The sequence below is a fragment of the Bison bison genome, unplaced genomic scaffold (genome assembly GCF_000754665.1).
Source record: "Bison bison bison isolate TAMUID 2011002044 unplaced genomic scaffold, Bison_UMD1.0 scf7180017864506, whole genome shotgun sequence".
Classification (NCBI taxonomy): domain Eukaryota; kingdom Metazoa; phylum Chordata; class Mammalia; order Artiodactyla; family Bovidae; genus Bison; species Bison bison.
The window spans coordinates 1,396,651-1,420,933 of NW_011495063.1; the positions used below are offsets into that span (position 1 = coordinate 1,396,651).

Here is a 24,283-nt window from a genome sequence, read left to right on the forward strand (position 1 = left end):
ACAGCCTTCCCGCCACCTTGATCTTGAAATTTTACCCTCTGGAACTGTGAAACACAACGCTTCTGTTGTTGAAGTCATCCAGTTTGTGGTTCTACCAAATGGATACAGGCTTCCTTTCCTATCTTGCCTCCAGTTTTGCTCCAACGCCTCCTGGCCCTGCCTTGTTCCCAGACTGAAAACCATTCCATGCCCTCCCCCGGCCCCCATTGTTTGCAAATTATCTTCCCATTTCCTTAGCAAGGTTTACATATCTCACCTAACTCCATTCACTCTTTCCTCTCCAGAAGGAGTGACTGACTGGGCTGCTCCTAACACGCAATACCATTTCAAGCTGTTGACCTTGGCCCATTTTCCTAACTATAATGCTCACTCCCACACCTACCTGTTTTTCTCATCCTTTAAAATTCAGCGCAGACACTCCCAAGTAACTTCCCCTCATATTCCCCTACTCGTATCCTGTACTACCAGCACCAGCTTCCTGATGGTGTAGGTGACCTCTCTCTGTCTCTCTGACTCATAGTAGTCTCTGCTTTTATTAAAATGATTTCTGCATCTATTTGCCCAATGAAACTGTAAATTCCTAGGCTCTCTGGAATGGTTTGTGCGTGTGCACATGCGTGTGTGCTCAATCACTCAGTCATATCTGACTCTTAGTGACCCAATGGACTGTAGCCCGCCAGTCTCCTCTGTCCATGGAATTTTCCAGGCAAGAATACTGAAGTGGATTGCCATTTCCTACTCCAGGGGGTCTTTCTGACCCAGGGATCGAACCTGAGTCTCTTGCGTCTCCTGCATTGGCAGGCGGATTCTTATCACTGAGCCACCTGAGAACCCAACGTGTGTATGCGCACATAAGCACATGTATTGAAAATCAGATCATTTCTCCAAGAAGTTGGTAGGGGGCAGTACAGAAGATAGGTTTGTCTGTGGCGTGCCTGAGTTACGGATAGGTTGGTGTTAGAGTCCCAAGCCAGGAGACTCATTATCTCCAAAGCTTCTTTCATCTCCCTTGCTGTTTTACACCCAGAGAAGCCAGGGTGTGGGGTTGAGGAGGCACAAAACCAAGATTTCCCCACCCCTCCAAGCCCCACCATAATCCCGACTGGGGATTATAAAGGATGCCTGACTGGCCCACGCCAACAAGACGTCCCATAAGCAGTGGCTCGTTGCCCTCCATCTAATGTACTGAATGCCGTGGGAGCTCCAAAGTCATGCAGGCTTTGGGGGCTGGGGGGCAGGGGCCAGGCAGGAGGCACACAGAATGAAGAAATACATTCAACACGAATGCCTGAATTCACTGAGCTGCTTCCCACGGTGGCTGGGCATTCTCCCCTCCTCCTGCCCCAGAGGCGTTCTGGCCCTCAGCTCCCCCCTCCCTGTCCTTTGAAAGCCCCAGGCCCCTCCTGCAGACCCTGTCCTGCCCTCTGGTTCTCCTACCTGTCTGGATCAGAAGCAGGTAGACAAAAGGAGCGAGGCGCAGCGCACTGAAGGCTCTGGACGGGGCTTCCCTTTCTCTCTTCATTTTGGGTGGCGTTCTCCAGCTCTGGTGCAGACAATTAGCATGATTTCTCCACTCTGGGCACGTCCCTTTGTACCACTCGGAGTTTCTCTGCCCGGACACAACCCTGCCAAGTTCCCTCTGAATACACAGAGCTCTGTGTGTTGCTGGACTTGTTCTTTCCTCTCTTTCAGACCTGGCATTTTCTAGTTTCAAAGCCCTGCATCCCGGGTTGGGAAGAGGGTATCTGCTTGGAAGACCATCTCCAGCACAGCTTCCAGTCTGAGGGGTTCCAGCAGTTTCTTCACCTGCCTGAGCTGAACCCCACTGCCAGGGGGAGATGAGAATTTGGGCTCAGGGAGGGACCTTGTGCGTCCCAGCAAGCCCTGTCTCCACCTCTTGCTCCTCGTTCCTGCGAGGGAGGGTGCATGCCAGGGACGCACCTCCAATAAACTCTGAAAAGGCAGGGAGAGGAGTTTTTTGGAAGCTTGGAATGAGAGATTTCAGAAACGGCTGGGGACGCGGAAAACCCCTCTTCTACCCCAAAACAAGAAGACTGGAAAATGGCTTGAATTGTATTATTATCATAGCTGTCAAGTTTGGGCTTCTCCCTCCTATCATAGAATCTTGTAGATGCTGGGGATCTTTTTCCAGTAGCTACTCTGCTCAATCCCCAGCCTCCAGTCCATTTTCTAGAACACGTCAGAGCAAAGATGATGGTAATACCCCAAGACCTTGGGGTTCGGCCACCAGCTGCAGCCCAGCCGTCTCCTCAAGTCTTGAAGTGTGATGAAGAAAAGCAGCCCAGCCCTGCCCTGCACCCCCATTACCACGTCCACAGCTTCTCCTGCGGGTCGCCAGTGGAATGCTTGCTCGCTCACTGTGTGATCTGGGGCTGACAGCCATTCAACCTTGTTAATTCTCCAATTTCACATCTGTAAACGGGGTGGGGGGGGGGCAGTAGCTTCCTTGTAGAAACTGTTGAGAGGACTGATGAAGATTTAGTACAGTGGAGTGCCTAGAACATTCTTTGTTGGAGAGGTGATATGCGTATGTTTGTGTGTGTGTGTGCATCTCGGTCACCTCAGTCGTGTCTGACTCTTCGAAACGCTATGGACTTGTAGCCTGCCAGGCTCCTCTGTCCGTGGGATTCTCCAGGCAAGAATACTGGAGTGGGTTGCCGTGCCTTCCTCCAGGGGATCTTCCAGACTCAGGGATCGAACCCGCATCTCTTGAGTCTCCTGCGTTGGAGGGCGGGTTCTTTACCACCAGCAACACCTGAGAAGCCCTGGAGAGGTGATAATTTAAACCTAAAAGAAAAATCTTCTTCTAATTCCTTTAGGGATTTTTATGCCTTGGTGAGACCAAACTTTACAACTCCTCCTCTCAGCTGTCTCTAACACTGGAACTCTGGTCGTAATTTTATAAGTGTGGAAGTTATCTTTCAAAGTGTTCTTTTTACATACTAGAGAAAGCCTGTGTAAGCCAGGTTTCTATTTTTTTAAAAATTTTTATCAGAGTATAGCTGCTTTACAATGCTGTGTTAGTTTTTATTGTACAGCAAAGAGAATCACTGACATGTATACATATATCTCCTCTTTTGGGGATTTCCTTCCCATCTAGGTCACCACAGAGCATTGAGTAGGGCTCCTTGTGCTCTACAGTACGTTCTCATTAGTTATCTATTTCATACACAGTATCAACTCGGAGAAGGCAATGGCACCCCACTCCAGTACTCTTGCCTGGAAAATCCGATGGGTGGAGGACCCTGGTAGGCTCCAGTCCATGGGGTCACTAAGAATCGGACACGACTGAGCGACTTCACTTTCACTTTTCACTTTCATGCATTGGAGAAGGAAATGGCAACCCACTCCAGTATTCTTGCCTGGAGAATCCCAGGGACAGAGGAGCCTGGTGGGCTGCCATCTATGGGGTCACACAGAGTCGGACATGACTGAAGTGACTTAGCAGCAGCAGTATCAAGTCAGGTTTCTAGAACTTAAGATTTAGTGCATGGTCCATCTGAGCTGAAAGATGGGGGAAAAGAGATGGACAGCATTGGTTTTGGACGTCACAGAGGAACTCCAAAAAATATTCTGAAATGCATAAATGAGATTTTTTTTTTCCTTTTGCATCTCTATGATTGCAACTTCTTCCTAGACAGCTTATGGCAGTTGTCTGCCTCTGGTAGAGTTAGTGGAGCTTCAGCAGGAATACAATAAAAAAGCAAAAGGCAATATTCAGCTTCTGACATTTAAAACAGTATGTTAGAGTCAGTAGCAAGATGAAAGGCTTGAAAGCCAGTCTCTGTAAGGAACTGAAGGATATTTTAATTTCTTTTATCTGTTCCTTCGATGTATCATGGAGAGCAGGTTGTGGACCGGATCATAGTGTTCTATAGTGAGTGTAGAAATGGCCTCTTTTGCTTGTGATGATTAGACCTGGAGGCTTATAGTCTGAGGTAAAAGGATATGAGGGGCTTCCAGGTGGCTCAGTGGTAAAGAACTCTCCTGCCAACACAGAGAGTTCCCCTCTCCAACCTCCAGGGGAAGTTTCCCTGGAGGAAGGCATGGCAACTCACTCCAGTATTCTTGCCTGAAGAATCCCATGGACAGAGAAGCCTGGCAAACTACATGAGGTCCATAGGATCGCAAACAGTCGGACAAGACTGAAGCAACTTAGCACAAAAGAATATGACGTTCAGGAAATAGAAAGCCTGCAGTCTGCCGTTTTCAGCCTGAAGGATTATGGGAAGAGAACTGTGACAGAAGACAGAAGCAGGAAATAAGTTCTCCCCCCAACCCTCACCCCAGGGATGAACCTCAGGCTCCTTACCCCCACACAGAATACACGAGTGCCCCCAAAGAGCCGCACACTTCCTGAGGGGACCCAGAAGTGCTGGAGAGAAAGAACCAGCAGAAGGAAGAACAGGGAGGGAAGGGGCCGCACTAGGTACCTGAGGCCAGGCCACCAACTGCCCCTCAGACCAGGGAGCAACCGAGACTCGAGCAGAGACCAGTGGGAGTCCTGAAAGCCACACAGGTCCCCAGGCACTGTCTCCTCTGCTGTCACAAGGAGTCCTAGGCCCCACCAGCTGCTGTAGGAGACAGATGGGCTCCAGGCTAGACATTGACAACTGGCCTCCTATCCGCATTTCATGGGGCACAAAGAAGTGCGCTTCAGGCTGGATACTTACAGCTCTTTAGCATTTCTTGAGACAAGAGATAGGTGGGCTCCAGTTGAGGCATTTACAGTCAGCCTCCTGTTTGCCCTCCAAAATGGAAGCAACAAAAGAAACAAGGTAAATAGCAAATGTTTGTCTTTTATAAACACCTTAAGGTAATAGTCACAGCAAAAGTCAAGGTAATAGTCATGGCAAGGACAAAGAGAGGCAAAACCCTGTTTTAATAAATGATGAAGGGATCTCCGTGTCCCCCTCTTTTGAGACAAGTGAGACACTACAAATGCACCGAAAGGTTCTTTGTGGGTCAAAAGTCAAGAGACAATGCCAGGCCGTAGTGAGTCTTGCTCCTCCCAGAAGCCTTCACTTGGATATCCATCTTGGCTGAGGGCGGTGTGCACGCCCAGGGGAGTGTCCCAGGGTAGGTCAGGTGTAGAAAAATAAACCAGATAATTGGCCTGAAGGAAGACAAAGACCCAGAAGAACTGATCCATATAAATGACTTAATCACCTCTTTACTTCGCTCCTCATTCAGGACACCCTCATTCCTCTCTGGGTGTGCATCTCCGTCTTGTTTCTGTCTTAACTAATCAAACCGTTTCTCTGTGTGCTCTCCAACTTGTTGTTGTGCTGTGTCTCTAATAATAAACTTTGTACCTGCCTCCGTGATAAATACATTTTCCAGCGGGGGCAAAGATCCAGGAAAAAATAGCTTCTAGCCTGAAGCCCTTGCTGGTCTGGTAGCTAGGATTCCTGGTTCTCATCCAGGCTACCCAGGTTCAATTCCTGGGCAAGGAATTAAGATCTCACTTCACGAAACCACTCACTGCTGCTTCGCCAAGATCACAGCTACGCTCACCCTAAACCTTCTCAGAGAGGAGCTGGGTTGGGGGTGGAAACTGAAAAGATTGATTGATCCAAGCAGAGGCTAAGCTACGGAGACACGGGTTCGATCACTGGGTCGGGAAGATACCTGGAGGAGAAAATGGCAACCCTCTCCAGTATTCTTGCCTGGGAAATCCCGTGGATAGAGGAGCCTGGCAGGCTACAGTCTATAAGGTCACAAAGAGCCAGACATGACTGAACGACTGACACACACACACACAGCCCTACAGAACTTCATATCATCTGCTTCTGGGCTCTTCTCTCCTCAAGAACACAGAAGGACAGTGTCATCGGCCTCTGAAGCCCTACTGTGTTATACAGGCTGGGGCACATAGTAGGTACTCAGCAGACAGTTGCTGAACACTGAATGGGAGAGAACCTGTGGGGGTGGGGGAGCTGGATAGAGTAAGGGGCAGCTGTGCGTGTGGGGGCTGGACCAGAGGAGTGACAGCGAGGGGGGCACCAAATAGCAACTGCACAGAACAGAGCAGGGTGTGAACACACAGGAGGCATTCCTTGGTGAATTCCCAGAAATAACTGGAATGCACTTTGAGCGCGGCCACTGATCTACTAGGCAACTGGGTCACAGAGACATAGGTAACAGCCCAGGCAACTTGGTCTCGTACACGACACGTGTCGGTGATCTCACTTGCCCTGGCTGACCTTGTTTTAACCTCCCACCTGCCCTGTTTTAACCTCCCGGGCATCCCCTGGGTTTTTCCCTGCGGGTGTGTCTGTTCCAGCTAATTGTTGATGAGTCAGGCTGAGGTTTTGTGTTTTATTGGGAGGGATATCCTGATTATAAATATTACATGTCTTTAACTTTGAAAGTATATTTGTACTGGTCAATCAGCATGTCCCTCTTTGGGATCAGAAAATATGGTTACTGTGGCCATCTCCTCATTAGCCTGGGAGACCTCTTCAGGGCCCGGGCTGTAGCTCTTTATTCTTATGGGTCTCCTCCCAGGACCCAGTTCTGAGAGCTGCATAACGTGGCTGTTAAACAATGGTGGAGACACACCTCTTGACCGACGGCAGCCAAGGCCCATGCCCCTTCCTCCTCTGAGCACTTGAGTAGACGCATTTCCATGGGCATCTTCCTCTCCTGAGCTGCTCAACCCAGTCCTCTGGCCCTTCTGTTGCCCACGGTGGCTTCAGGCCACTCTTATTCGGCACTTATTCTGGGATTCTGACCCTACCCCGCCCCTGCCACCCTCCACCCCACACTCATGGCAGCCCTGGCCTGCTGTTCTCAGGCCCTGTCCTGAGCAACCAGCGGTCCTGCAGCTTGGAATAGAAACCCTCCCCCAACACACACACACACACACACACACACACACACACACACACACACCTCCCTGCTGGCTTAAACTCAGAAGTGTTCCATTCTCCAGAATGGGAGGCACTGTTTTTGACTGAGTCACCACCTTATACAGACCTCTGTGAATTGCGGAGAAAAAAATCAAGCTGACTGGAGAATTTATAAAATGATCTCTGCCCTTGAAGAACTGAAGGTCTAGCAGGAGTGGCAGAACAGTCACAGAGCGACAGACTCACACACTGCAAGAGACACTTAGGAGGACCTTGTCTCACGTCTTCATTTCTCAGATGAGGGATTAAGGGACAGAGATGTTAAGGAATTTTCCCAGAGTTAACCTGCTACTTAACAACAGATCTGGGACTCCTAAAGTTACTTAACAGTACAGGCAAAAAGAGATAAAACACACACACACACACACAAATCATGTATAAATAAGCACCAATTTTAATAACCCTACCGTTAGATTTAGGAATGTCCCCACCTACTTGGCCTGTTTTATTTTTTATTTTTTTGTCTCCAGGATCCAGGAAGAATGCTCCGGCACTGTTACTGCTAGTGGGTTCAGTCCTTACTAATACCGTAACATCACTGGTGATTTTATAGTTAGTGTCTTCCCCCTCCTTTCCTCATTCACTTCCTACTATTAATTGAGTCATTTCTGTCTCCTCCACTAACTTGTAATTAATCTTTGGTAGCAGAATGGAAAAAAAAAAAAAACAAACCTTTAACAAATGGCACCTAAATTCTTCTTGCAGAGAAGACACTTCTTCTTGTCTTTAGCAAGAAAAATATCTGGATATGCCACAAGGAATGGAATGCAAGGTCTTAAGCCTAGGGAGTCAAGGCATAAAAAGATAAACTGCTGTGTAACAGAAACAGACAGGAATTTGGGGATGGGGAAAGAGCAGAGAGGGAGAATCAAAGAATGAGGTGGGGGAGGGAGCAACCAGGGGTGCGGAGCTGAAGAAAATTGAAGAACAGTTTGGGGACTTTCCTGGTGGCCCTGTGGCTAAGACTTCATACTCCTAATGAAAGGTGCCCAGGTTAGATCTCTGGTCAGGGAATTAGATCCCACATGCTGCAATTAAACATCCTACAGGAGAAAACTAAGATCCAGCGTAGCCAAATAAATTAATACAATAACAAAATAAAATACATTTTAAAAAGAGAAGCTGACATTGTTATACTATAAAACTCTTTCTCCTCTGTCTTCATCAAAACTCTCAGAAAAGTTTACTATACACAGTTGGAGTATGTGTGTGTGTGCTTCTAGCTAATAAATATGGCAAAGGTGATGGAACAGCCACTCCCTTGATTAGGTTATGTTATCTAAGCCTCTGACTTAGCACATTAGAGACAGATGGTTTTGCTGACTTTGAAGAAGTCAGCTTCCCTGTTGTGAAACAGCCTAATGGCAAGGGAATGCTAGGGGCCTCTAGTAGCCAAGAGCTACCCTCAGTTAATAGTTGGCAAGAAAATAGGAACCTCAGTCCCACAGCTGCAAGTAACCACATTATTCCAATGACTATCTGAGCTTGGGAGAGGACCTCGAGCTTCAGAAGGGAACGCAGACCAGCCGACATCTTAATTGAAGTCTGATGAAAACTTGAGCAGAAAACCCAGCTAAGCTGTACCTGACCCACAGAAACTAAAAAAATTAATGTATGTTATTTTAAGCCACTAAATTTGTGGCAATTTGTTACGCAGCATAGAAAACTAATACAGGTGTGTGTGTGTGTTTATATACTGAGCCAAGGACTGAGTTCCTGGTCCGGATCGTCACTGTGGGTAGGAAGCGGCACATGTAGAACAGTGAAATGATCTCTGAACTGATTAAATCAGCTGAAGCAGAAGTTCTGAGTCAGCGGTGGTCCTGAGAACGTAGCCTTCAGAAATGTCGAGAAATATCGGTATCTTAGCCTCCCCCACAGGCAAACACTGAGTCAAGAAGTTAAATTTCAAGGGCCTTCCTTGGTGGTCCAGTGGCTAAGACTCTGCACGCCCGATGCAGGAGGCCCAGGTTTGATCCCTGGTCAGGGAACTAGATTCCACATGCCACAAGTAAGACCCAGTACAGGGAAGTTAATTTTTTTTAAGTTAAATATGGATATTTTATTTGAAAATTGATCCCAGAAAACCAGGTAGGATATTGGAGGAATGAGACAGGCAAAGTGAAGGAAGCTAGGGAAGGCTGCACATCAAGCAGATTACTACTGCGGGCAGCTAGAGCTTAATCCTGTGGGAAATAATGAAGAACAAGCCCCAGAGTTATCACACCCAAGGAGCATTTATCCACTGTAATGTTTATCCACCACCTGCCATCAGATCTGGGCTGAGGGCTGCTTCTGATGGGTAAGGAGAAATTAATTCCCCAGACTTCTGGGTGACCCTCTCAGACAGGCATACCGTCCAAGCCTTCTGCCCTTCTCTAACTGCTCTCAAAGTGTGTGTGTAAGCTACTCCTCCTGTCAGGCACTCTCTATCTATTTGTTCATTTAATCCTCCCAGTATCTTCTTCTCAGCAGATATCACCACCCCATTTTACAGATAAGAAAGACTAAAACTTCAAGAAGTCAGCAACTTGCCAAGGTTATATAGTGGCAGCTGTTACTAAGTGGCAGTTGTTTTGTTTCGTTGCTAAGTCCCCTTTGCAACCGCATGGACTATAGCGTGCCTCCCCCCAGCCCCTTGACCAGGCTCCTCTGTCCATGGGATTTCCCAGGCAAGAATACTGGAGTGGGTTGCCAGTTCCTGAGGGCAGGACAAATTGAGAAAGTAGCATTGCCATATATACACTGTCATGCGTAAAATAGAAAGCTAGTGGGAAGCTACTGTATAACATGGGGAACCTAGCCTGGCACCCTGTGATGACCTAGAAGGTTGGAATGGTGGTGGGAGGCTCAAGAGGAGGGAGATATGTATATAGTTATGACTGATACATATTGAGGTATGGCAGAGACCATAGCATTGTGAAGCAATAATTATCCAATTAAAAATAAAAAGAACTTGGATTAGAAACACAAGTTGGTCACCAATAAAGTTCAGGCTTCTGACCACCTCTCTGAGTCATCAGTCAGAAGTCCACCTCCTGGTCTAACCTTTGCTCCCAGGACCTACCCTCTGACTAAGCTCCAGGATGTAATGTGGACCTCTCTGCCCACTCCTGGTGCCCTCTCTTCTGGCTGAAGCTATTTTTGATTCTTGCTTCCATAAACCTGTATGTGAATGGTGCCAAGGTTGTCCCTACCATCAGTTCAATTTGCCAGAGTGGAGGGAGTAGGAGGACCGGAGAGTCTGTGGAGCTGAGGCACGTTGCCTTGGAAATGAAGAATTTGTGTGAGGCTTTGTGTGGGGAGGAGGCAGCGCTCCGCTGCTCCAGCAACCACGGAACAAGAGACAGATTAGCTGGCCAGCTCTCTCTGGAACAAAACAAGCTTTCTGTGGGCCTGGACAGTGAGGGACGGCCCTCCCCAAGGACTTTTTTTTCTTCTCCTTTTTCTTTTTAAAGCTCTCCAACTCTGGCTCACTTCTGAGAAACATCAAAAAGAAATGGAGATAGGGCGGGTGGGTGTCAAAAACTCCCTTGCCCTTCCTGGGGCCTGCATACTGCAGGTTGGTTTTGCTGCCTGCAGATGTCTGTAACTGTGAGGATTAACCCGGAAGAAAAGCATCCTATAGGGATGTGTGTGTGTGTTAGTCGCTCAGTCGTGCTTGACTCTTTGTGACTCCATGGACTATAGCCCGCCAGTCTTCTCTGTCCACAGGATTCTCCAGGCAAGAATACTGGGGTAGGGGTTGCCATTTCCTTCTCCAGGGCATCTTCCCGACCCAGAGATTGAACCCAGTTCTCCTGCATTGTGGGCAGATTCTTTACCGTCTGTGCCCCCAGGGGAGCCCTCTGCAGAGATGGAGTGTCTCAAAAAGACACGGGGCATATTAGGAGAAATGTGTGATTCTGGGAGAGCATGGGGTCCTGGGGTAGATTTCCATAAGGCTGGGAGGAGGAGCTCCCAGTTCCAAACTGGAATACTGACAAGCATCCAAGTGTTTTATGCTGAGAGTCAATATTTGATTTCTGAATAGAATTCCTGCCCCCTCAGAAGCTGAGAGGAACTCAGGCTTGTGTCCACAGCTGATGAACGTGCCCTGTTCAGCAACTCTCCAGAGGAACAAAGAGGAGCAATTCACTGGCATTACAGCATGGAGAGATCCAGCTTTCACTGGCCTATTTAAGATGTGGCAAGGACATTCTAGAAAACATCTCTGGATTTCTGTTCATGTAAAGCTTCAGGAAGATCCCCTGGAGAAAGAAACAGCAATCCACTCCAGCATTTTTGCTTGAGAAATCCCATGGACAGAAGAGCCTGGTGGGCTGCAGTCCATGGGGTCATAAGAGTCAGATATGACTGAGCCCACTAATCAACAACAACAAAGTTTCAGTGCTCAAACAAAAGGAGGTTGAAAAATCATGGGGAAGCCACAGATTACCCTCAATTGGTCAAAGGCTTCATTGTTTCTCTCCTAGATGCTCAAATGGTGTCCTCCCACCAATGGTATCTGGGAAAGTGTTTGCTCCCATCCTCCCTTCCCTGCCCTCCTCCCAGAGAGGGAGGCTCGTTAATGGAAGTCAACTGCCTACTGTGTGAAAGGCACTCCGTGTTCCAGACTTTAGTAAGAGGAGTGGGATGTGGGGAAGGGGACCGGTTTGAAAGTAACAGAAAACACAATCCTTGCGGAGGTATTTAACCCTACCTGGGAACGTGGCATCTATTAATAAATCTACAATGCCGTTGATAATGCAGCTCTACTGCCCTTACAGTTTGTCTTTTATTATTTTTTTAAGGTTATTTTTATTTACAAGTTTGGAAAAAGGTACACTTTTTACATGGGTACTTGTGCAAAATTAGAAGTGATAAAGGCACACAAATTGACAATGGGACAAAGGGACATTTGCAAGCCTTGTCGCACTGCTACTTAAAGGTACTTTTTATCTAAAAGTATAAATACCCACAGGAAGATCGCAGTGACTTTAAGGTTCTTTACTACGGAAAGGGACGAAGAAACTGAAGCATGCAGTATAGACTGAGGATTAGAGGGGAAAATAGTTTACCATTGATATGTTCCTTTCCTTGGGCTAATTAAAACTTAAAAACAAAAAAAAAAAACACCCCAAACAAAGGGGGATTACACATTTGTTTATCTAGAATAGAACTGCTTCTTTAAAAAGATTAAAGGATCCCCAACTTTCCCTACCTTAAAAACTAATGATTGTTTCCATTCCTCTGCCAAACTGTCTTTTAGAATATTATCTTATTCTAACAACTCTGTATGGCAAGAATTTTTTTTCCCAAGGAAGGACATGAAGCTCAGAGAAGTTAAGAAACTGGCTCAAAGTCACATAGGTTATGTCAACATAGAGTATACTTAGCCCATGCTTCTTGTTCTAGTCTTCACACCCTACACTCCTGAAAGAGGTTGCTTTCAGTCAAGCCCAGAAGTAAAAAATGGGTAGAAAAAACGATGTCTCTGAGACAAGGTATGAGACAAGGAAGGATAAAGGCAAGCAACAGGAACTTATGAAAAAAAAACAGATTTAGCAAGAGAATGATTGAGTCCCCTGTGGTGACTCTGAGGACACTTAAGACAATGAACTTATGATACATGGGATTCAACGTAGGGAGAGACAAGGTTTCTTTTCTTTATATAAGTATATTTATTTATTTGACTGTGCCTGATCTTAGTTGTGGCACTCAAGATCTTCGATCTTTGTTGCAGTATGCAGAATTTTTTAGTTTAGTTGTAGGATCTAGTTCCCTGACCAGGGATAGAACCCAGGCCCCCTGCGTTGGAAGCTTGGCGTCTTAAGCACTCGACAGCCAGGGAAGTTCCCTATAAAAGATCCTTGAAATTCCTCTTTTGAAATTGTTTTTAGACCCTTCAATATATTTTTTAAAGTATCTCTTAAGATTGCAGTTTATGTATTTTGGTGCTAAGTCACTTCAGTCATGTCCGACTCTTTGCAGCTCTATGGACTGTAGCCTGCCAGGTTCCTCTGTCCATGGGATTTTCCAGACCAGAATACTAGAGTGGATTGCCATGCCCTCCTCCAGGGGATCTTCCCGACCCAGGGATCAAACCTGTGTCTCTTATGTCTCCTGCATTGGCAGGTGGGTTCTTTACCACTAGTATTTAGGAGTACATTTTCTAAAAAAGCCAAAATATGGTGAATAATATAGGCAACACTTTATTGACAGATAAAATCATTTTGACCCAAACTGGCTTTGTGTTAAGGCGAAGTCTCTCATCTTAGTGAAGCTTCTTCGACTACAAATAGTCATCCCAGGGAAGTTCCCATCAGAGGCAAAGCATGCCACATGGGTCTAGAATTGCAGCGCTTATACACTGGAACCAATTTTTGCAGGCAGCTCTGAATCTTTCTGCTTATCCACTCCATTCTCTTACCTTTACCAATAGCCTCCGTCTATTTTGCTCACCTAGGGGCTGTCTATGTTACAAACAACATAAAACCTAATGCAAACTGGCATTCATATAAGGGACTTTATTGGCTCACATTCGCTCACAGTCTAGAGGTGGGATAACCTTGAGAGTTAGCTTAATCCACAGGCTCAAAAGTGACAACAGCGAATAGGAAGGACTTTAAATTGTGGTTAGACCATCTCTTTGAAATATTGCCAGTCTCTTTGATGAATAAGAAAAGAATAATGATGATGCTAGTGATAAAGAACATACATGTCTGCTGATACAGGAGGCATAAGAGATGGAGGTTTGATCCCTGGGTTGGAAGATCCCCTGGAGGAGGGCATGGCAACCCACTCTAGTATTCTAGCCTGGAGAATCCCATGGACAGAGGAGCCTGGTGGGGCTACAGTCCATAGGGTTGCAAAGAGTTGGACAAGGCTGAAGCAACTTAGCACATACACACAAGGACTATCTATGGATTTTACACTGGGAGTAACATGGCCTGAAAGCTGTTCGTGCCTTGGTCCCTGAGGCGTAACAACACTCAGAGGGGGTTGTAGTTGGGTTCTCCAGGAAGAAGACTCTGAAACGAAGTTTCAAGTTCAGGATTTTATCAGGGACTGGATATTGACACCTGTTGAAGGGAGGAGGAGGAAATAGGAGGAGGCAGAAGGATCGATTGAACTGTGATTCAGGCTGGACAGCCTCAGCCAAGTCCATGGGGAGCTCTGAAGCTGAAATGATGGCTCATCGGAATTGCTCCAGGTTAGGCAGAAACACCCACACCTTATGTATCCAGAGAAAAACATGGTCGAAAAGGATATATGTGTCCCAATATTCATTTCAGTAGTGTTTACAGTAGCCAAGACATGGAAGCAATCTAAGTGTCCATTGACAGAGGAATGGATAAAGCAGACGTGGTACATGTATACACAATGGCATATTACTCAGCCACTAAAAAGAGTGAGATTAATGCCATTTGCAGCAACATGGATGAACCTAGAGAGTGTCATACTGAGTGAAGCAAGTGGGACAGAAGAGGAAAATACCATATGACGTCACTTATATGTGGAATGGAAATAGAAATGATACAAATGAACTTACTTACAAAACAAAAAGAGACTCACAGACTTAGGAAACAATTTAGGGTTGCTGCGGGGAAGGGATAGTTAGGAAGTCTAGGATGGACATGTCCACACTGCTATATTTAAAATAGACAACCAGTATGGACCTACTGTATAGCACAGGGAACTCGGCTCAATGTTATGTGGCAGCCTGGATGGGAGGGGAGTTTTGGGGAGGGTGTATACACGTATATGCATGGCTGAGTCCCTTCGCTGTTCACCCGAAACCATCACAACATTGGTAATCAGCTATACCTCAATCCAAAATAAAAAGTTTAAACAATAATAATAATAATAGACAAAAACCATCTTATCTTTACATTCCCAGACCCATCGATCTTGGGATGAGTCTCCTCAGAGAGAGAGCAAGGCTGCTCTCTGAAGCTGATGTTCCTTAAGGAGCCGACAGCTCAAGGGGTTACAACGCTCTCAGAAGCTGGGCCATCAAGTCCTTCCTTGATTCGGGATCTGGGAAGTGCATCTCTATGTCCATGTGAGATGAGTATTTGGTAATATGGAGGACAATGAAGTTTTTGTGTTAATATATTTTTTAATCACCTACGAAGAGAAAGGGGAAAATGCGTCTTCATCTTTGATAAATTTAGAGAATTTTTGCAAAGATGAGTACAGCAGATGCTCTTGACACAAGCGGGCTTAATCGGAACACTCTGTAATTGATGCCATTTACAAGGAAACACTGCTTGTAAAAAACTTGGTTGGCACAAACAAGCAGAAGGACCCTTGCCAATGACTTCAGTTAGAAAGTTTATTTTGAGACTGATACCAAGCAGGGCCTTGTGGGGCTCCTGGGCACAGAGCCTTTCTGTGTCTCCCATTTCCTTGATCACAGGAAACAGCCTTCATTCAACCTTCATGACCTTCCCTGAGTTCCAGTGGGCAAATTCAAACAGTTGTTAATTAGGGAAGGGAGGGGACGCAAGACCAAGTAGAAACAGTCAAGAGCAGCCTTGGGGCAAGGTCCTCTTTCCCCATCAAAGGATACACACGACAATATCTTTGAGGTAGTTTGTAGGTATGGAAACCCCTTCCAGGTGGGAGAAGTTATGATATGCTCCCCTTAAGCATGTTGACCCCAGACCATTTGGACCTGAAGGCTGATGATGTTGACACCTACTTAGCTCCCCACCAACCCATCAGAAGAAAGTCAGGAGCTGACATTTACTATTAAACTTGTCACTGTCTTCCCCAAGGGGGGACACACGGTTTTGAGGGCATTAGCCCACTGTGGCCCCCTTTGCCTGGCAAAGCAATCAAGCTACTCTTTTCTGCTTCCCCCAAAACTCTGTCCAAGATTTAATTCAGCACCAGTGTACAGAGGAGTTGTTTTTGGCATCAAGAGGTAGGCAAAGAGGAGGAGGAACAGAGAAGACTTGGAGGAAACAGCCCAGAACATTGGATGCTAACCCTAGGGAATCCTGCTCAAGTGTGGGGAAGAGACTGGAAATGGGTGACGACACAGCAGTCGAGCATCCAGGTCCCTAGAGCAGGGAACAGGCAATTTTCCCACTTAAGGAAAAGTTCTCCTTAGGACAGACCCTTGGGACAAACAGGTGACCATGTTTTCCAGTGTGTTACAGGTCGGGGGGAGGGTCAGTCAGCCACAAACAGATTAGCGGCAACCAAGCAGCACATTTCATAGTTCTGTGTGGGGTGGACCCCTGCCAAGGACCCAGTGACTCGGGCTCTGTGCGCTGATGGCCAGGGATTCCCCAGCCACACACATCAGAGAGCATCCCCCCGAGGAGCAGTGACTGAAGCAGGGCCGCAACACTCTGGTGCCAGCAGCACCGGTTCTTTTAAGTTCTTGAAGAAGACAGACATTTTTCCAAGCAAACAGTTCCCTTGCTGAGAAAACTAACTCTGGCCACGAAAGATAAGCCTTGTGAAAACGTCAGCAAATGGGAGCTGGGCTCAAGATGAGATCTCTCTGGAAATGCAAGAATATAGATTTATAAGAAGCCACTGGCACAGAAGCTAGTGGGAGGCACAGACCTGAGTGAGCAGGTTAGAGGAGCTACCTGATAACACTTCTTCCTAGTGTTGGGGGGGGTGTGTGTGTGTGTGTGTGTGTGTGTGTGTGTAGGTGCATCTCCCTCTGGCCCTCTCCAGCAGTAGCTGTTTTCTGTTTCTCACCACCCTGGGTGGATGTGGGGTGTGTTTTCTTTTTTTTCCCTTTCTTTTTTTAAAATTAATTATAAAAATTTTACACTACTTTCTAAAATTGGAGGATAATTGCCCTACAATGTTGGGTTTCCTTCTTGTTACTTGATTACTCAGTGCTATCTAGAAACCATTTGTTTTTTAATTCTATTATTTATAAAAATGGAGCTCCTTTTTCTCTGCTTCGCCCTTCGCTTTGACTCTGATATTAGGCTATGCCACGCACTAATTTGCCAGCTACACTCATTCACCAACCTCCAGGTCTTTTCCTGGAATTCCCTGCAGACTGTTGCTCCTGGCTCTCACCAACACTATTCTGGTCATGGATCTTGGTGATTTCAATAACCTCAGGAATAATCCATTCAGTGCTCTTACCCTCATTTCTCTGACCTCTTCTTCTGCAGCAATTTTGTTCTTCTACTTGAGCACTCTCTCCCTTGGTCATACCATAGACTTTGACAGTACTAATATTGAGGTTTCAAGCATCTTGAGGTCACCACCTATTTTTAAAAATAGGTATTTATTTGGCTGCATCAGGTCTTTGTGGTGGCATGTGAGATCTTTAGTTGTGACCCACGAACTCTTAGTTATGGCATGTGGGACCTAGTTCCCTGACCAGGGATGGAACCTGGGCCCCCTACATTGGGAGCTGGGAATCTTAGCCACTGGACCACCAGGGAAGTCCCTCAACCACCTCTTATTTTTTCGGTGCATTTTGTTCTAACAAACCTTAGACGCACCACTGGACCCTACAAGGTCTTGATCCTGACAACTTTACCAGGTCCCTTATCTACTTAGTAGCTTCCCTTGTGGCTCCTATGGTAAAGAATTTGCATGCAATGCAAGAGACCCGAGTTTGAACCCTGGATTGGGAAAATCCCCTGAAGAAGGGAATGGCAATCCACTCCAGTATTCTTGCCTGGAGAATTCTATGGACAGAGGAGCCTGACAGGCTACAGCCAATGGGATCGCAAAGAGTTGGACATGAGTGAGCGACTAAGCACACAAAACAAATATGGGAAAGGGTGACAAGTAGGTAAGATGATTTTTAATCACGCAGTCATGTCTGACTCTTTGCAATCCCACGGACTGTAGCCTTCTAGGCTCCTCTGTCCATCGGGATTCTCAGGCAAGAATACTGGAGCAGTTTGCCCTGCCCTCCTTCAGGGGATCTTCCCTACCCAGGGATTGAACCCAGGTCTCCCGCATTGCAAGTGGATTCTTTACCATCTGAGCCACCAGGGACGTTTCAATTCCATGGTCAGTCATTTAATTACTCCTTTGTACTCATCTTTAACTCTTTTGCACCTTTCTTGCTTGTGAGTAATAGTTTAGTAAAACCTCAACCCTGGTTAAAATTAAAACCCCCGTCTATGATTATGCCTGTAACCATGCAACTGAAGGAAAAGCCTCAAACATGCTGACTAGTCTCACTTTAAATCCATAATCATGAACCTCACATGGGTCCTTAACGCCGTCTGGCAACTGTACATGTTTCTAGTTCATACTTCTACTCTTCTGGACAACTATTTTATACCTTTTCAAATGTCCAGCATCTCTTTTTTTTCTATTTTATTCATTGATGAACTTGCTTTCTATTTGTAATAGTTATTACAAATAGTTTGTAACCAGTTACCTCAGTATCTAGCATCTTGAAACAACAAATATTATCTCACAAAGTTTCTGGCTGGATACTCTAGCTCAGGGTCTCTTATGAGATTGCAGTCAAGTTGTTGGTCAAGACTACAGTCTATGAAGACTTGACTGGGACTGGAGGATCCACTTCCGAGATCATTCACCAGGTTACTGGCAAGAGCCTTCAGTTCACTGCCACGTGGTCCTTTTTATATGACTTCTCATGACATAAATGGCTTCCCCCAGAGCAAACGTTGGGAACGAGTGAGAATCACAGCAAGAGCGAGAGATGGAGAGAATGAGAGTACATGGTGGAGAGAAACACAGCATTTTTTTATAACCTAATTTCTAGTGACGTGTCATATACTGTTGGTCACACAGAACAATTCGACACAGTGTGTACAGTGTGAAAGGGGACTACACATGGTGTGAATACCAGGAGGTGGGGCTTATAAGAGTCAGCTAACAAAAATACTACTTTACAGAGAAAACAGAGCAATCAGAAAAGAACTTCCACAAGCTCCCACTGCCACATTAGCCAGTTACCAGTATATATTCTATTTCACTGCTAGTGTTACAATGAACTCTCTCTCCTGCTATCTAAGGCCAATCCCTCCAACTGTTCACTAGATCCATTCCCTCTTGTTCATTACATCCTGTTCCCTCTTACCCACTTAAGGACACAGATACAAAAATTCCCCCATCTCTCTCCTGCATTGTCAGTTTTCTTTTGCTTACTGGATAGTTAGCATCAACAGTACACATGGACTGCAATATTAAAGAAAAGAATCCTATGATCCTATCTTTCAGATACACATTTTCTCTGTGTCACTTTACAATTCAACTCATTGTAAGAGTTGTCTAAAATGGCTGTCTCCAATTTTTCCTCCCTCTCTAGGTCTACCCAACAGAGCCTTTTGATCTCAAGCTACCCCCAAAACACTGCTCTCATAAAAGTTATCTATGACCTCCATGTTGTTCAATCCAACAGTTAAATTTCAGTCATCATCTTATTTGACCTATCAGAATTTAACACAGGTCAAATTCCTCTTCAATAAAACATTTTCTTCAAGGTATTACACACTCCTGGTTTTCTTCCTAGGCTGACTGGCTGATCCTTCCAATCTCTTTGCATTCCCCTCTTCTTCCCAGCCTGTTTAATGTGAGGAAGCCCCAGGGCTCAGGTTCTCAGCCAGGCAGGGAGGCACTCACTCTGGAGCAATTGTACTTGCTGTTCACTTTGCCTGGAACTTTTAGAAAGCTCTCCAGTGAAAATCGGCTTGTTCCACTAGTCCATGGAAATTTGTATTGGAGTCTTTGCTCAAAATTATTTCAGTGAAGCCTTCTCTGGTCATCCTATCTAAAATTCCATCTCCTCTACCCTCTGACACACTTTTTATCCTCGTCCTCAGCTTTATTGACTATGCCAAAGCCTTTGACTGTGTGGATCACAATAAACTGTGGAAAATTCTTCAAGAGATGGGAATACCAGACCACCTGATCTGCCTCTTGAGAAATTTGTATGCAGGTCAGGAAGCAACAGTTAGAACTGGACATGGAACAACAGACTGGTTCCAAATAGGAAAAGGAGTTCGTCAAGGCTGTATATTGTCACCCTGTTTATTTAACTTATATGCAGAGTACATCATGAGAAACGCTGGACTGGAAGAAACACAAGCTGGAATCAAGATTGCCGGAAGAAATATCAATCACCTCAGATATGCAGATGACACCACCCTTATGGCAGAAAGTGAAGAGGAACTCAAAAGCCTCTTGATGAAAGTGAAAGTAGAGAGTGAAAAAGTTGGCTTAAAGCTCAACATTCAGAAAATAAAGATTATGGCATCTGGTCCCACCACTTCTTGGGAAATAGATGGGGAAACAGTGGAAACAGTGTCAGACTTTATTTTTCTGGGCTCCAAAATCATTGCAGATGGTGACTGCAGCCATGAAATTAAAAGACGCTTACTCCTTGGAAGGAAAGTTATGACCAATCTAGATAGCATATTCAAGAGCAGAGACATTACTTTGCCAACAAAGGTCCGTCTAGTCAAGGCTATGGTTTTTCCTGTGGTCATGTATGGATGTGAGAGTTGGACTGTGAAGAAGGCTGAGTGCCGAAGAATTGATGCTTTTGAACTGTGGTGTTGGAGAAGACTCTGGAGAGTCCCTTGGACTGCAAGGAATCCAACCAGTCCATTCTGAAGGAGATCAGCCCTGGGATTTCTTTGGAAGGAATGATGCTAAAGCTGAAACTCCAGTACTTTGGCCACCTGATGCGAAGAGTTGACTCATTGGAAAAGACTCTGATGCTGGGAGGGATTGGGGGCAGGAGGAGAAGGAGACAGCAGAGGATGAGATGGCTGGATGGCATCACTGACTCGATGGACGTGAGTCTGAGTGAACACCGGGAGTTGGTGATCGACAGGGAGGCCTGGCGTGCTGCGATTCATGGGGTCGCAAAGAGTCGGACACGACTGAGCGACTGATCTGATCTGATCTGATCTGATCTCAGCTTTTAATCTACAATGCTCATCACTCAGACACATTTGTTTACTTATTCATGAGTCTGTTTTGTTATTTCTCGTCACTTCCATGAACAAGAGATATTTATCTGTTTTGTTCACTACTATACATTTCCAGTGCCTAAAACAGTAGGTATATAAAAATCTCTCAATTATAAGTTACACGAAAGAATGAATGGGTGTCTCACAGGGATAATGAAGTGTCCCTGGGTTATACTAAAGCTTGGAGCAGACAGGGAGACCACTCAGGAGGCTACCATACTTATGCATAAGAACATGTATGAAATAGCACTACTAATGTAAGGAGGTGTACAAAGGATCAGCATGATTTACAAGTGGCTTGAAAGTGTTAGTTGCTGAGTCGTGTCCAACTCTTTGGGACCCCATGGACTGTAGGCCGCCAGGTTCCTCTGTCCATGGGACTTTCCAGGCAAGAATACTGGGGTGGGTGCCATTTCCTTCTCCAAGGGATCTTCCTGAAGGGATCGAAGCTTGGTCTCTTGCACTACAGGCAGATTCTTTATGGTCTGAGCTGAAGCTTAGTTCATTCCTCAAGGAAGCCCTGCGAGGCCCGCCTTCGCCCATCCTTTTCCTGTGCTTCCTTCAATTAGGCCCCTGGCCAGCTCAGTTATGGGCTTCTCTGATGGCTCAATGGTAAAGAAGCCGCCTGCCAAGGAGGACACCCGGTCCGATCCCCCCTGTCGGGAAGATCCCCTGGAGAAGGAAATGTCAACCCACTCCAGTACTCTTGCCTAGGGAATCCCACGGACAGAGGAGCCTAGCGGGCTACAGTCCATGAGATCGCAAAAGAGTCAGACACGACTTAGCAACAACACGCTCAGTCAACCAGCTTTTCAGCCCGACGTACTCCTTTTCCGGAAGATGCCGGACGTTCCCGGCGCTGGGATATTCGAAGCACTGCCGGCAGACCTACATTTCTGATGGCCGGTTTCCCAGCCGCCGGGTGGACCCACCCAGGCCGCACCCATTCCACCAGCATTCACAAGTCCCGCCCCCTCAGCGAGACGAAGCGGAGGTGACGCACATCTGGAGCGCTAAACTCCGCCCCTCACGCTTTCCCAGTCCCTGGGAGATGACGCAAGCCCGGTAGAGGCGGCTACGAGGCCGCCGAGGGGCGGGGCGGGGCAGCGCGGCGCGGCCTTCTCCAAAGCGGCGGTTTACTGGCGGTAGTTACCTTAGTATCCACGTTAGCTTGAGTTGTGGCCAGCTGCGATCGATACTACTAGGCCGGTGCAGTCTCAGCCAGAGTGTGACCCCGAGGCCTGAGAAACAGGATTTTCTCTGGTCCGGGACTCTCCGGCGTTCAGCGCTGTCCCCATAACCGGATACCAATTATTTGAACTTCAGACCCAGGTTCCCACCCCGCACCCTCCCAGTCCCGTCGCCCTCCCGCTGCTACGCTCTTTTCTTCCTTTCCCATGTCGCTGCGCCACCAATGGCACAGTTTCCTTCTCAGTCAGGTTATTTGTCCCCCGCTCTCCTCCGTGTTGCTTTTCGAGGGCGATCTTGAAACATTTCCTGCCTTTATAACACTTCTTTTGTATCTTCCCTTTCCCCTTCTTTTCCCCCTTCCTTCCTTCGCCAGAATCTTTGTCAGACTAGGGTCTCCTGCAAGGCTTCACTCATTTTCAGAAGTCTGTGGCACAGCTGTTAGGGAATTGAGTTTTTAAGGCGGTCATTTGAAGATTTTGAGCTTTTCCTCTCTCCTAACCAGGAGTCATAGATGCCAAGAAGTATGGCCCCCCTCAAGAAGCCTCGAAATACCTCAAAGTTGCCCCTGGCTTTAAACCCCTTGAAGAGCAAGAATGTGTTGGCAGTGCTGGCTGAGAGGAACCAGGCTATAGTACCCGTCGGGGCCTGGGTGGAGCCTGCCCCGCCAGATAGTTCAGAAGTCCCGGCAGCTGTGAGTGTCAGTTTGATGCCTATGTGGTGCGGTTTCTTCTCCCATCTTTCTTTTTGTTAGCCTTCCCTAATTCCTTGTGCTCGGATAAGCAGTCTGGGGTTGCCGTTTGTATTCCGTCATAAATAGTTATGTTTTTGCTTTACGGTTATTGAACGAATATGTAGTTGTTAATTAAATTATCATACAAAGATGTTTAGTTGTTTCTAAAATGTGGTACACTCTTAATCTTTGGTTTACGCTTGAAAGCCACAATTTGGAACCAGTCATGCACTTCAGGAAAATGTTTGGTAATCTCAAGGTGAGGGCAAAAGAAGGCAGACACACAATGGGAGTTAAGGAAAGAGGCGCCGGTGGCTTCAGTTTGTCTGGTCTTAAGTTAACTTGAGTCGCTTGTCCAGACTTGATATATATATATATCTCCTTTGGAATTGTGTTACCTAATTGTTCATTGATACTTGTACATTCTACTCTCTGGTACATATGTTCTAGAATAGTTTATGGGACAGATTTCTTGGAACTCATATAATTTTAATTGGAATTTAAATTCACTTGATTTTGAGAATTTAGAGACTGTGAAATAATTTGAGGCACCCCTCAGAATTAGAATTTGGTATCACTGTGTTAGAAGTAGGGATAGACAGGAGGTATGATGGGTTTATTTAATTTGGAGATTCCTTATGACTTCACTTTCACTTTTTACTTTCATGCATTGGAGAAGGAAATGGTAACCCACTCCAGTGTTCTTGCCTGGAGAATCCCAGGGATGGGGGAGCCTGGTGGGCTGCCATCTTTGGGGCCGCACAGGGTCGGACACGACTGAAGCGACTTAGCAGTATGGAAGAGAAACATAGTCTAGAGAAGAGCAATACAGTATAGGACATAAGTGTTGGAGTCAGAGAACGTTCTAGCTTTGCTACTTGCCAGCTGTAGGATCTTTGGCTGCTACTAAAGATGAATGTTTCCTCATCTTTCATGTAAGAGATAAGAATACCTAGTATTGGAGCTAGTTTTGAGGATTCAGTGATATGAGTTAAAGTGTTTATGCTAATAGATCCTTAATCATGGTGACTACTATTATTTTCATTCTTTGCTATTCAGAGCACTTAAAGGAAGTGAACAATGATCAAGGACTCATGTAATAAAATGTTCCAGATTGTTTTGTAATTAAGCATTATATAAATATTGAGTATCTTTGTATTATAGGCTCCATTACAGTAGGGGAAACAAAGGAGAATGAATTCATTTCCTATCCTCAAAGGATTCATAATCTAATAGGGAGTTAAGAATTATTGTACTCAATGTTAGTAAGAATGAGAGGTGGTGGGTGGTGGCGGTGGTGTAGTCGCTAAGTCATGTCTGACTCTTGGGACCCCATGGACTGTAGCCTGCCAGGCTCCTCTGTCCATGGAATTTTCCAGGCAAGAATACTGGAGTGGGTTGCCATTTGCTTCTCCAAGAATGAGAGGTACCAGATGGGTATTGGATGTTCTTGAAGACTGAGTAGGCCTTTTCTAGGTAGAGATGACAGG

General features: G+C 46.1%; 2 protein-coding genes across 7 annotated transcripts in view; one reads left to right on the plus strand and one right to left on the minus strand.

The window, feature by feature from the left end:
- HEPACAM (hepatic and glial cell adhesion molecule) overlaps nucleotides 1–2,381 on the minus strand; it is an 18,135-nt gene extending 15,754 nt beyond the window's left edge. Inside the window, exons 1-2 of the mRNA XM_010829453.1 lie at nucleotides 2,329–2,381; nucleotides 1,438–1,543 (exon numbers count right to left, since the gene is read on the minus strand). Coding sequence (XP_010827755.1) covers nucleotides 1,438–1,522 — 85 coding nt within the window. The 5' untranslated portion in view covers nucleotides 1,523–1,543; nucleotides 2,329–2,381. The remainder of the gene's footprint in view (nucleotides 1–1,437; nucleotides 1,544–2,328) is intronic.
- Nucleotides 2,382–21,931: 19,550 nt separating this feature from the next.
- The window catches only part of CCDC15 (coiled-coil domain containing 15), a 50,857-nt gene continuing 48,505 nt past the window's right edge, over nucleotides 21,932–24,283 (plus strand). For 4 of the 6 annotated variants that reach the window (XM_010829447.1, XM_010829452.1, XM_010829451.1 and 1 more), the window contains exons 1-2: nucleotides 21,932–22,204; nucleotides 22,566–22,754. In XM_010829447.1, the coding sequence (XP_010827749.1) occupies nucleotides 22,575–22,754 (180 nt within the window). In that variant the 5' untranslated portion in view covers nucleotides 21,932–22,204; nucleotides 22,566–22,574. Of the gene's footprint in view, nucleotides 22,205–22,254; nucleotides 22,312–22,565; nucleotides 22,755–24,283 lie in introns of those variants that run through there. The other 2 variants (XM_010829448.1, XM_010829449.1) reach the window with 2 other exon arrangements.